General features: G+C 41.1%; 1 protein-coding gene across 1 annotated transcript; it reads right to left on the bottom strand.

Moving 5' to 3' along the window:
- Positions 1–5,714: 5,714 nt before the first annotated feature.
- LOC145121458 (uncharacterized) lies at positions 5,715–7,337 on the bottom strand. The gene is made up of 2 exons (XM_079057202.1): positions 6,567–7,337; positions 5,715–6,134 (listed from the first exon to the last, which is right to left on the bottom strand). Exons 1-2 carry the CDS (start codon positions 7,335–7,337, stop codon positions 5,715–5,717), a joined length of 1,191 nt encoding a protein of 396 aa, XP_078913328.1.
- Between the last annotated feature and the right edge of the window lie 5,946 nt (positions 7,338–13,283).

The following is a 13,283-nucleotide window of genomic DNA, read 5'->3' on the forward strand; positions in this document are numbered from 1 at the left end:
TTGAAATACATCCGACCTGGTACACAGCATATGCACCATTCTACTTCTCAATCCCTCTAAAACTTCAGTTAGTCATATGTTTCACCCTCTGCGAGATTGGAAGAGATCCGACCTGGGTGTATAGCATATGCATTCTAAATCTGACTTCTCTCATAATAATTGTCTGCTCACCTAAAGTAAGGACTACTTTGGAAGTTCCTGATTATTGGGGTATGTCAGGAAGCGGGAAACATGTTCTAGTACAATTAAAATTGAACACTTACAGATTGTCTGTAGATCTCGCTGCTCAATTTAGGTGGACAACAATATCTTTGGTCGTCGTCAGCTGAATGATCCTTAAGGAATATTATCTAGGAACTTAGGATCACATTGTCTTGTCACTTATAGTATGTCCTAATTTTGTCACAATCTCTCGTGTTTAAGTGGACCACAATACCGGCGATTGACCAGATCTATTCATGAAGGGAGAGGTACTGATAAACGGATAAAGGTTGTCTAAAACCTTTGATCCCAAATCACTCTTAAAGTTAGATATCATTTTATTTTTGTTAAATTTGTTCATAGTTTCTTCTAATTTAAATATTAGGGGAGAATTAAAAATTTTAAAAACCAAACAAAAATCAGAAAATTAAAAATCCAAAAATAGTGTTATTTCTGTTTTATTTATTTTTCAGAAAATATGAAAAATCCAAAAATATTGTGTGTTAAAATTTTCTTTTAGTTTTGTTTTGTCTTGAATAGTGAATTAAGGTGAAGATGAAACTCATGGAGTTTGTGTCGAAGATATCTGAGCCAAGGCTTCATCCGTGATCATCGAAGAATTCTCATTCGAAGGAGCAAGAAATGAAGATTATTCTTTCAACATTCAATCTTTCAACCCCAGTAGCAAGGTGAAGCTGTACTTGAAGACTATGTGACAGATTGAATTGAAGCCTCCTCAATCAGTCTGCTGCTATTTTGAACCTGCTGAAGTGATCCAGAAGATTTGTTCTCTCTGATGTTCTCTCTGAAGATTCTCAAGTTGAAAGCGCTATCTTTCAAGAATCAGTACGTCAAGCCTCCTCACCCAATGTGCGTTCAATGCCAAATTCTGAAGAAAAGCTCAAGTGCTCAAGATGAAGTCATTCATTGAAGATAAAAGCTGAAGCCAAGCTCCCAATGAAGATTAACAAGAAGAGCCAGCTACTTTTTAGGGGGAGCTTGTTGGGTCAATTAAGAAAAGAAAGCTATAAACCAAGGGGGAGATTGTTGGGTCAAAAATATGGTTTATACTTTGCTTTTCTGGGAAAATGTATTTTTATGTCTAGGACCGTAAACAGATCAGTGTTTACGGTCATATATGTGTTTACGGTCAGGTTTACGGCCAGGTAGTGGTTACGGCCGTAAACAGGTTTACGACCGTAAACCCTGTTTACGGCCCAATGGGTGTTTACAACCGTAAACCCATTTACGGCCGTAAACCCAGCTTGCGGCCCAGTCGAGTATATATAGGGGTGATGGGTGTGAGGAATAGATTGATGAACAGAAGAGAGTGTACAGAATAGAGAGAGAGAAAAGAGAGTGTGTGTTAGTGTGTGTGAATCTTGTATCCGGATCTTCATTCTAATTAATACATTCAAGATTCATCATCTTCTTCTTCTCCTTCTCTTCTATTTGATCTGACATCATCCAATTGATTGGGTTTGCGCACCATCAATTGGATCTGATTGATACACAAGCAGATTAGGGACTTACAGTTCATGCTGGCGAAAATGTTATTGGCGAAAATGCTATTGGTTTCGATGTTGATGGGCCTATTGTTGAAAGTGCTGGTGGCGATGCAGGTGTGACATCCCCATTTTCACGGCCAGAAAAGACCGATTTTGTTTATGCTTTATAAAAACAAAGTATCTCTAAATGTTGCGGAATTTGTTCCCAGAAAAACATGATAAATACGTTATCAAATCATTCCCGAAGAAATGTATTTTTATTCATTTTCAAAACCTTGGGATGTCATCGTCAATACAGAAACATAAGCATAAACAGAAATTACATTCATTTACACTAGTGATCTACATCTCTTTTAAATCTCTCAGTGTAAAGTAGCTTCATATCGACACCTGTGATTCAAATAAACTTGAGTGGGTCAGGTTGGGAAACCTGGTGAGTACATAGGGTTTTCAAACCACAATAATATAATTATTATATTTAATCATCAAACAATCAACCCAATTACCCATCCCCATTATCTCCTTTATTCTACCCTAAGAATCAGATATTCCTCGTTCATTCATTCCTAAGGGTTATCCTAAGGAATCGGCACGAAATCCATCGCTGCCAGGGTTTTCTCAACAGGCACTAAATCCATAGCTGCCAGGCGCTAACTCCATAGTTGCCGGAGCTTATCTCGTTTATTGACAATATCGTTTTCGAGAGTCCACTCGCAATACACCTCAATGGATTTTTAGAGTACACCGGTGAACACATCGTTCACAACACCTTGAGTGGGTCAGGTTGGGAAACCTGGTGAGTACATAGGGTTTTCAACCCACAATAATATAATTATTATATTTAATCATCAAACAATCAACCCAATTACCCATCCCAATTATCTCCTTTATTCTACCCTAAGAATCAGATATTCCTCGTTCATTCATTCCTAAGGGTTATCGTAAGGAATCGGCACGAAATCCATTGCTGCCAGGGTTTTCTCAACAGGCACTAAATCCATAGCTGCCAGGCGCTAACTCCATAGTTGCCGGAGTTTATCTCGTTTATTGACAATATTGTTTTCGAGAGTCCACTCGCAATACACGTCAATGGGTTTTTAGAGTACACCGGTGAACACATCGTTCACAACACCTACAGGTTGCGAGCCTGCTAGTGTTCTACTGGACTGTCTAGAATAGTCCGTGGTTGTCATCCATACACTGCTAGATGACGGGGCCATCGCTTGGGTCATCATTTGGGTCATCGTTTGGCTCATCGTTTTGGCTCATCGATTGTCACTATCACTCCTATATCATCGCTCATCATTCGCCTCATCTTTCATCGCTCATCATTTATCTCATCTCATCTCTAATCTACCCATCTTTTTACCCAACATAATTTTGTAGATATAAAATACGTATACAGTTTAAATCATTTATAAACATGTATAAAATTGTTCATCCAGCATAGATAGCAAGTATACAGATAATATGCACACATAGCATGTAATTTATATAAAATACTTCATATATATGTGTAAGATGAAAGTAACTATGCACTCACCTGATAAGGTGGTGACTCGGTACTCGGACAACGCTTCGTTAATCTTAAAACAATTTCCCACGGACAAAACCTAATATCATTACCACTAGAGTTTAGTCTAATGTTTGATGAGACTAATTAATAGTCTTTCTACTATTACTATTATATAAGCATTAAACAATACTCTTCACCCACTATGTATAGATAGGGGCCAGACATGAAACACCAGAGGGCAGGATCATTTTGGCATATAACTCTTCTGAATCCAGCAACCCAAGCGACCCTTTAAACCGGATTCCCCGTACCGCGAGTGGTTAAAAAGATATTATAACGACACTTATATAACTCATAATAATAGCCCAAATACTCATTATAAGTTTCTAATAACATTACTATATTGAAGCATAAGCTATACTAAAGATAGGGTAGGCGTAGCTCACTTACAGCGGGTTTTTCTCAAAATCGGGCTCCGCTCGGAGCAGCGTTTCTGAGCCGAAAGGCTCTTTTCTCGGTGCTTCGGGAGCCTCGGGGCTTCCTTCAGGTGCTAGGGGGTTTACCTAGACTTTAGGGGGCTTAAGGAGGCTTAGAGAGAGGTTCTAGAGAGAGAAAGTGAAGTTGGGAGGTGTGAGGAAATGACAATGCCCGGCACTTCTATTTATAGGGTGAAAATCTGATCGACTCGCCGAGTCGGAATACTGACTCGCCAAGTCCATGCCACATGTCACCATCTGGTGGAAAGCCTTGGGGAGAAAGCAATGGTCAGGATTGTGTCACGTCACCCGATTTCGCACAACACCATTCCAACTTAGAAAAATCATAACTCTCGCATACAAGCTCCATTTTCGACGTTCTTTATATCCACGCATAGGTGGGATCATAATCTACAACTTTGGTTTAGACTCCGTCGGCTAATTTTGACTTAATTGTTACAGTTATATTTTTAACAGGCCGGGACAGGAAAAGTCCGTTAAAAATTCATAACTTCTTCATCCGACGTCCGTTTTCGTCTATCTTTTTATCGTTACGCTACTAATCATGAGATGTTCAATTCTCATTTATATTGCGTTGGCCAAAAACCGCTCGATCTAAAATTCGAATTCCGGGTTGTGCACTGCTATGTCAAATCTTAGAAAAATCATAACTTCCTCATACGAAGTCAGATTTGGGCGTTCTTTTTATGCACGCTCTTGATTTAACGTATACTACGACTTTTGTTTAGATCTATAATTCTAAAAAGTCCTCTATCGTAAATTCACTATTTACGTCACACAGCGTCGTGCCGGTTTTGCCGTAAAACTTTATAACTTCTTCGTTATAACTCGGATTTCGACGTTCTTTATATGTACGAAACCCTTTTGACATATACTATAACTTGGTTAAGATTACTCCTTCTAAATAATCTTCCATGAAAAAGTTAATTTTGACGCTCATTGTCTTTAAATTGACTAGCCTGAATCTGCGGGCGTTACATCGGGTGATGTTGGTGGCGAGAACGTTGGTGGTGTTGTTGGCGATAGTGATGTTGGTGGTGCGAGTGGTAATGATGCGGTTGTTGTTATTGGCGAGAACGTTGGCTTTGAAGGTAATGGCGGCGGTGATTCTGCTGGATATAAAGATGCTCTTGCATCGTGTGCTACCCCTCCCGGGGCGTGAAAAAACTTTTTAGTGTTTGTTTCTTGTATTTTGGACATTTTGGATCTGGGCTTGGTGTGGTACTTAATTTTCTTTGGCTTTGCTATTGTCTTTCTTTGTCGGTCTGATCTTGTTGATTTAGCTCTTAACACTTTAAATATTTTGTTGGGGCATTCTTTTAGCCTTAGTACTTTCCCACGATGCTGGACTCTTTATGCTAAGCCATTAGATGTTCCATGCTATTAATACCCTAAATTTTGCAGTTAGGTGCCCTAAATGCAAGGGTTTTGCGCTCGGCGTTGGGTATTCAAGTATGCGCTTAATATGCCGAGTGTTTGGGCTCGATACACTGAGTACGAAATTTAATGCGTTAAGCATCTGAATTCGATACGCTGAGTACGAATTTTAATACGCTAAGTGTTTGGATTCGATACACTAAGTACGAAATTTAATACGCTAGTATTTGGATTCGATACACTAAGTACGAAATTTAATACGCTAAGTATTTGGATTCTATACACTAAGTACAAAATTTCCAATGTATTGGATAATAAACTCTGCTCTTTTAATAAACTAAGTATTTGAGCATTACAAGTGTGGGGCTTGTTGAGTATCGAACATTTGAAACATTGCCTCGAGCACTAAGCAATGCTTATTTGGTCGGATACCTCAGTTTTCTGGCATCGCTCTTCTGATATGGTGGGCCTTGTTTAAAAGTAGAATTTTCTTAAGTTCCTTGCGTTCCAAGTTCTTGGGATTTGCCTTCCCTCCATTGTTTCCCGAGCGTATGCCCCATTTCGATTTGCTTCGACAATTTTATATGGTCCCTCCCACACAGGACCTAGCTTACCCTACGGCTGGGGCCGGATCGCCTCGTTTCTTCTCAGCACATATTCCCCTACTTTGAACGCCTTCTCTATGACTGTTCGGTTATAGTATCTTTCAACTGCACGCTTGTAAGCGGCTTGTCGTATGTCTGACCTTTCCCGCCGTTCTTCGAGGAGGTCTAGGTTTAACCTCAGGTCCTGAGAATTGGCCTTTTCCTCGGTATGGACAGTCCTCAATGTGCTTATTGTTACTTCCATTGGGAGCATCGCCTCCGCTCCATATGTTAGGCTGAACGGAGTTTCCTGTGTGCTTGTCCGTGGCGTTGTTCTGTATGACCATAGAACCGCCGATATCTCCTTAGCCCAATTTCCTTTGGCCTTCCCTAGCCGTTTCTTGATCCTGTTTACGATTGTTCGGTTGGATACTTCTGTCTGCCCGTTTGACTATAGATGCGCTACCGACGTAAATCGTTGGTTGATTCCTTTGATGGCGCACCATTCTTTGAACGGGTTCTCGGCGAACTGCAGCCCATTATCGCTAACGAGAGTATAAGGTGTGCCGAACCTAGTCATGATGTTTTTCCACATAAATTTGATCATCTGTCTTCCGGATATGCATGCCAATGGTTCTGCCTCGATCCATTTCGTGAAGTAGTCCACCACGACTACCATGTATTTTAACTTTCCTGGGGACTCCGGAAATGGTCCGACAATGTCTATCCCCCATTGATAGAACGACCAAGGGCTAGATATGTTGGACAGGGGAGCCAAAGGGTTTGCTTGGATTGGGGAGTATGCTTGACATTCCCCACACTTCCTCATTAGCTCTACCGCGTCTTGGTATGTGGTAGGCCAATATATTCCCATTCGGAGTACCTTTCCTGTTAGGGCCCGCGCGCCCTCGTGCGCGCCTGCCTGGCCCGCATGCGCTTCCTGGAGTGCTTCTTTTCCCTTGGCTTCATCCACGCACCTTATCCATAGGGTCGTGAACCCTTTCCGATATAGTTCCCCGTTTACCAACGCGTAAGAGGGTGCCTTTATGCGCACCCTTCTAACCTCCTCATGATTATCTGGTAGGACGCCTTGTTGTAAGTATTCGACCAACGAGGTCATCCATGTGGGTCCGACTGTTGTGAGGGTACTTACTTGTCGTTCGTCTATGCTCCTTTCCTTGAGCACTTCAACCAGGACTTTCTTTGACAAGTGATCGAAGCATGTTGATGTTAGCTTGCACAGGGCGTCCGCCCTTCTATTCTCACTTCTCGGTATCTGTTTGATCGTGAACTCCTTGAAGGACTTGGTGAGCTGCTGCACTATCTTGACATATCTCTCCATCCTCTTGTCTTTTGCCTCAAAACTCCCGTTAATCTGGTTGGCGGCCATCCTTGAATCCGTCAACGCCATTACAGCCTCCGCCCCCATCTGTTTGGCCAGGCGTAATTCGACGAGCAGAGCTTCATACTCCACCTCATTGTTCGAGGTTTGGAAGTCGAAACGAAGAGTGTAGGTGACCTCTTCTCCCTCCGGGCTGGTCAAAATTAGGCCTGCTCCCGAGCCCTTTCTGCTGGACGTCCCGTCAGTGTACAACGTCCACCTTCGGCAGTCTTTCGGGATTTCTTTCACTGCTAGAATTCCTTCTTTAGTCATGTCTCCCCCCGGGGATTTCAAGCAGGAAATCTGCCAACGCTTTCCCTTTGATACTTGTCCGCGGGCGATAATTGATGTCGTGCTCACCTAATTCAATTGCCCATTTTTCAAGTCGACCTGACGTTTTTGGCTTGAGCAATATTTGTTTGATCGGGCAATTCGTCAGGACTTCAATCTGGTGCGCTTGGAAATAACGTCTCAACCGCCGTGCAACATATATCAGCGCGAGTACCAGTTTTTCTAGAGTGGGGTAATTGAGCTCGGGGCCTTGCAACGCCCGGCTGACAAAGTACATTGGCTTTTGTTCCCCTTCCTTTTCTACAACTAACACGCATGATATGGCTATTGGGTTTTGAGCATTCTAACACTCGTATGGTGTACATGCAACCCTAGAAACCTTTGATCTATGTTTTCTCTAAAATACATGCAAATTTGATTTCCAAGGTTTACAACCTAACTAGCATGTTATGGGGTACTTGTAATATAAAACTTTAAGTAGAATAACATACCTTTCTTTTGTGGTTGATTGCTTGGAGTTTTAGAGCCTAGCACCAATAGTGTGGATGCCTCAAGTGGTGTCACAAATCACCCAAAACAACTTGGAAATACTTGAGAGAATATGATGCTCACTAAAATCGGCCTACTCTTGTTTCTCACACACACTAGTGCCAATTCTAGAACCAAGGACCTCTTTATATAGTATAGAGGATTAGGGTTAAACCCTAATACCCATGACTCTTCATTTACCAAGGATCCATGGGTTAAAAGCTCCATGGATTATCCATGGACTTCCATATATCCTTAGCCCATCCTAAATAAATCTTAGCCCAATCTATATATATATGTAAGAGTCTATATTTAATTAGCCTCTTTTGATCATTAAATTAATTCCAAAATCAATTCTTGATCAACATTAATTAAATAATATGATTTCATATTAATATATTATAACTTATAATATATTAATAGATCATAAAGATCTTATTCTCAAAAGTATATCCATACAAATTGTTAGGTGAAGTGCAACCCAAATGGACCATGCCGGGTCGGGTCAAGTTCATACCAAATATAGTTACGGACTTAGACACCTTATCCAACAGTCTCCCACTTGGATAAGTCTGATAACTATGGTTGCAAGTATAACTTCAGGAACCAACCAGCAATCGTAGCTCTTTAAAACTCTGTTGAACTATGAAGCGCCATTTTAGATAAGTGATCATATAATCCTCTGTTCTCAAGATATCAGCCGGACAAATACATGGAACAATGTCGTACTTATTGTCCAGCAGTTGTTTCTCGATCTCTGATTTGTTTGACATAGAACTAAATTGAACACATCAATCAGGTTCTGACCGGGCCCGACACATAAGTCAAAACTAAATCATCGTGGGGCCCAAATATCGCTTCTATTGCTAGAAGGAACAGATAAACTTCGACTCATATGCTTATACTAACTACTAGTTGAATTATGCACAAAAGCACGTTTTATGACATCAAGTTACTGATTCATTTTCGTACAATCAATGGATAACCAACTCATAGTCAACAACTCATATTTCTAGGTTTGAAGATATATATGATATTACTGTCTCACGATCACTCGAGATAGATTCCATGAAGTGATATAAGTGAGCGTGGGTTTAATCCAATACTCAGACCTTATGAGCACTCATTAATGTTGTAGCAACCATTGCCATGTCTAATGCACCTTAGACAAATCTTACAAGCCAAATTCATGATAGTCTTAATTTAATACCTACTTCCAACGTATGACCGACTGTGGAGAGTTTTGAATAAAATAATTATTCTGGAAGTCAAAACATGCAAAATTGAAACAATAGTAAACAATTAAAATAAGATAGTAACACCTTCCTTATAAATAAACAACAACTTTTATTTAATCATCAAATGTCAATTACATTTTTCAAGTTTCAGAAATAGCTATCTAATTATTAAAACTAATATCGTATCTTAGCTCGATTCTCCTCGCATGCTGCAAATGTCTAACCCTAGTCAGTCCCTTCGTGAGGGGATCCGCAAGGTTATCTTCTGACGATACCCTCTTTGCCACGAGGAGTCCTTCTTCTATCTTGTGTCTTATGAAGTGATATTTTCTGTCAATGTGTCTGGATCTACCATGATCTCTTGGTTCCTTGGCTAAGGCAACCGCACTATTGCTGTCACAGAAAATCTCCATAGGCTCCTGTATAGCTGGTACAACTCCAAGGTCTCCAATGAAGTTCTTCAGCCATATCGCCTCCTTTGCCGCTTCACTTGCTGCTATGTACTCTGATTCACAAGTAGAATCAGCTACTGTCTCCTGCTTGGAACTTTTCCAAGTAATTGCTCCTCCATTCAGGGTAAAGACCCAGCCTGACTGAGAGCAGAAATTATCCATATCAGTCTGAAAACTAGCATCGCTATACCCTGCTACTGTCAAGTCATCACTCCCACCGAGGGTAAGAACCCAGTCCTTAGTCCTTCGTAGGTACTTGAGAATATTCTTTACCGCAGTCCAATGAGCCTTTCCAGGGTTTCCCTAATATCTGCTGACCATGCTCAAAGCAAAGGCCACATCAGGACGAGTACAAGTCATAGCATACATGATCGAGCCAACAGCAGAAGCATATGGTAATCGACTCATCTCAACTATCTCAGCCTCTGTACTCGGACTCTGAGTCTTACTCAGTCTGGCATTGTGCTGGATCAGTAAGTCTCCTTTCTTGGAATTCTCCATGTTGAACCTCTTCAACACCTGATTCAAGTAGGTACTCTGACTAAGTCCAATTAGTCTTTTACTCCTGTCTCTCAGTATTCTTATCCCTAGGATATAGGCAGCTTCTCCAAGCTCCTTCATAGCGAAACACTTCCCAAGCCAGGACTTAACCTCCTGCAAAGTTGGGATGTCACTCCCTATGAGTAGTATGTCATCCACATACAGTACCAAAAAGCTAACTATACTCCCACTAGCCCTAACATATACACAGGACTCATCCTCACTCCTCGAAAAACCAAACTCTTTGACTTTCTCATCGAAGCAAAGATTCCATCTGCGAGATGCTTGTTTCAATCCATAAATGGGTTTCTCAAGCTTACACACTCTATTAGGGTACTTTGCATCGACAAAACCCTCTGGCTAATTCATGTAAACATCCTCAGCCAACTTTCCATTAAGGAAAGCGGTTTTGACATCCATTTGCCATATTTCATAATCATGAAATGCAGCTATGGCTAACAAAACTCTAATAGACTTGATCTTTGCTACTGGTGAGAAGGTCTCATCATAGTCAACTCCCGGAGTTTGAGTAAAGCCCTTCGCCACCAGTCGCGCTTTGTAAGTGTGCACCTTCCAATCCATGTCGGTCTTCTTCTTGAAGATCCATTTGCACCCAACTGTATTACGACCTGGTACATTGTCAACCAAGTTCCAAACTTGATTGTCATACATGGACTGAATCTCACCGTCCATAGCCTCCTTCCATTTAGCAGACTCGGTGCCTGCCACGGCTTCCCTGTAATTATTAGGTTCATCCAAATATATCAGTGTACTATCACTGATAAATGTATCACCTTCAGTAGTGATGTGATAAACATAATAAAAATCAGGTGTGTTCTTAACTCTAGTGGAACGCCTCGGTGGTACGGACTCATCTATCGGCTCAACAGGAGTTTCCTCCTCAAGTTGGTCGCTAGTGTTTGAGGTTCCTTTACCGCTTGACTCTTGAAATTCTTCAAGGTCAATTTGCCTCCCACTGTCTCCTTGGCTTATAAATTCTCTCTCACGAAAGATTCCTCTCCTTGCCACAAAGACCACATTCTCCCTGGGTCTGTAGAAGAGGTAACCAAAGGATTTCTGTGGGTAGCCGATGAAAATACACCTCTCACTTCGAGGTTCGAGCTTTTCGTGAGACTCGCGCCTCACGAAAGCCTCACAACCCCAAATCTTGATGTGGTCTAAATTAGGAACTTCCCAAGTCCACATCTCGTAAGGTGTTTTGGCAACCTTTTTGGTAGGGACTAGATTAAGGATATGGGTGGCAGTCTCTAAGGCATACCCCCAGAATGAGATTGGTAACGAAGGTCGACTCATCATGGAATGAACCATGTCCAACAAGGTTCGATTGCGCCTCTCAACCACACCATTCAGTTGTGGTGTCCTAGGAGGTGTCAATTGTGAGACAATCCCACATTCCTTAAGATAGTCAAGGAACTCAATACTAAGATACTCTCCTCCCCGATCGGATCGGAGCATCTTGATGTTCCTGCCCAGTTGATTCTCCACTTCCTGCTTGAACTCTTTGAACTTTTCAAAGGTTTATGACTTATGCTTGATTAAGTAGATATCTCCATATCTACTGTAATCATCAGTAAAAGTCACATAGTAGCGATTAGCATCCCTAGTGGCGGTTTTGAAGGGTCCACACACATCTGTGTGTATGAGGTCCAACAAACCTTCACCCCTCTCATAAGTACCAGTGAAGGGTGACTTTGTCATTTTTCCAAGCAAACAAGACTCACAACTATCAATTGATTTTAGGTCAAATGATTCCAAAACTCCAGCCTTTTGGAGTTGGCCTATGAGCTTCTTGTTGACATGTCCAAGACGACAATGCCACAAGGATGCTTTATCCAAGGTAATCGAAGAATCAATATGAAATACATTATTTCCTAAGTTGTCTACAATCGACACAGTTTCATATACACCATCACAAGGTAATGCTTTAAAATAAAACACATCACTATAAAAAGCATCAATAGCACCAATTTTATTATCAAATGAAAAGGCGAATCCTTGCTTGTACAAACTATGAAGGGAAATAATATTTCTCGCCATTTCTGACGACTAACAATATTTATTCAAATCTAAAGTTAACCTATTATTAAGCAATAAAGAATAAACTCCAATCTTGGTCACAGGTGATGCTTTCCTATTGCCCATGATTAAGTTTATCTTCACGTGCTTCACTTCTTCACTACTTCTTAGGCCCTGCAAATCAGTACAAATGTGAATACCACAACCTGTATCAAGCACCCAAGAGTTAGTATGCAATGAGTTTTTAGACAATATCGTATAAATACCTGCATGGGTGGGTTTGACTTTCCCATCCTTTACATCCTGCAAGTACTTAGGCAGCTTCGCTTGCAGTGCCCCTTTTCGTGGCAGTAGAAGCATTGTGCTTCCTTTGGGTTTGAAGAAGGAGGAACGGGACCTTTCTTGGTCCCACTTGAAGAGGAACCATCAAGAGACTTTCCCTTGGTACCCTTCGAAGGGGTCTTCCTCTTGTAGTGACTTAAGAACATGGTTTGGCATGCAGAATTAAAGATTGCACAACGAACATGGTGATTTGGGTGCTCAAGAGATGTATTGATTATGTATGGTGTTACACAAAAGGGATCTAGATCTAGTCTACATAAATAACACACACTTACACACTCAACTTTTACATCTCTCAAGCACACCTCTACAAGTGGACTAAACCCAGCTGATATAGAGGTGTTTACATGTCTCTCTCTCTCATTCTCTATCTCATGAGTCAAAAGGCTAATGCACCACATGCAAGTGGGTTTTACAAAAGTCAACACATTGCAAACTCAAACATGAATAACTTTGCACCCTAACATTCTCCCCCTCAAAGTTAGGAATGGATGACCCACTTCAAATCTTCCAAAATCGAGCAACTACGCGATCCGAGCCTCAAGGGTGACACATGTCGAAACGAACTTCAATCTTCAATTCTTCCATGATTCTTCAATTTGGGCTCTAGGATGTGAGACCATACAAACCAAGCATCAACGAATGATCAAGAGCTTCTCAAAATCCAAATAATCACCCGAAAGTTGAGCATAAAAACACACCCCGAAAATCTTCAATAAAACCAAACCCATTTCGAAAGGAAATCACTTCCAAACTTCCAATTGCATCATTTCGTGTACTTCAAAAATTCA

This window comes from Lactuca virosa, chromosome 6, assembly GCF_052849685.1.
Source record: "Lactuca virosa cultivar CGN04683 chromosome 6, Lactuca_virosa_CGN04683_v6, whole genome shotgun sequence".
NCBI lineage: Eukaryota > Viridiplantae > Streptophyta > Magnoliopsida > Asterales > Asteraceae > Lactuca > Lactuca virosa.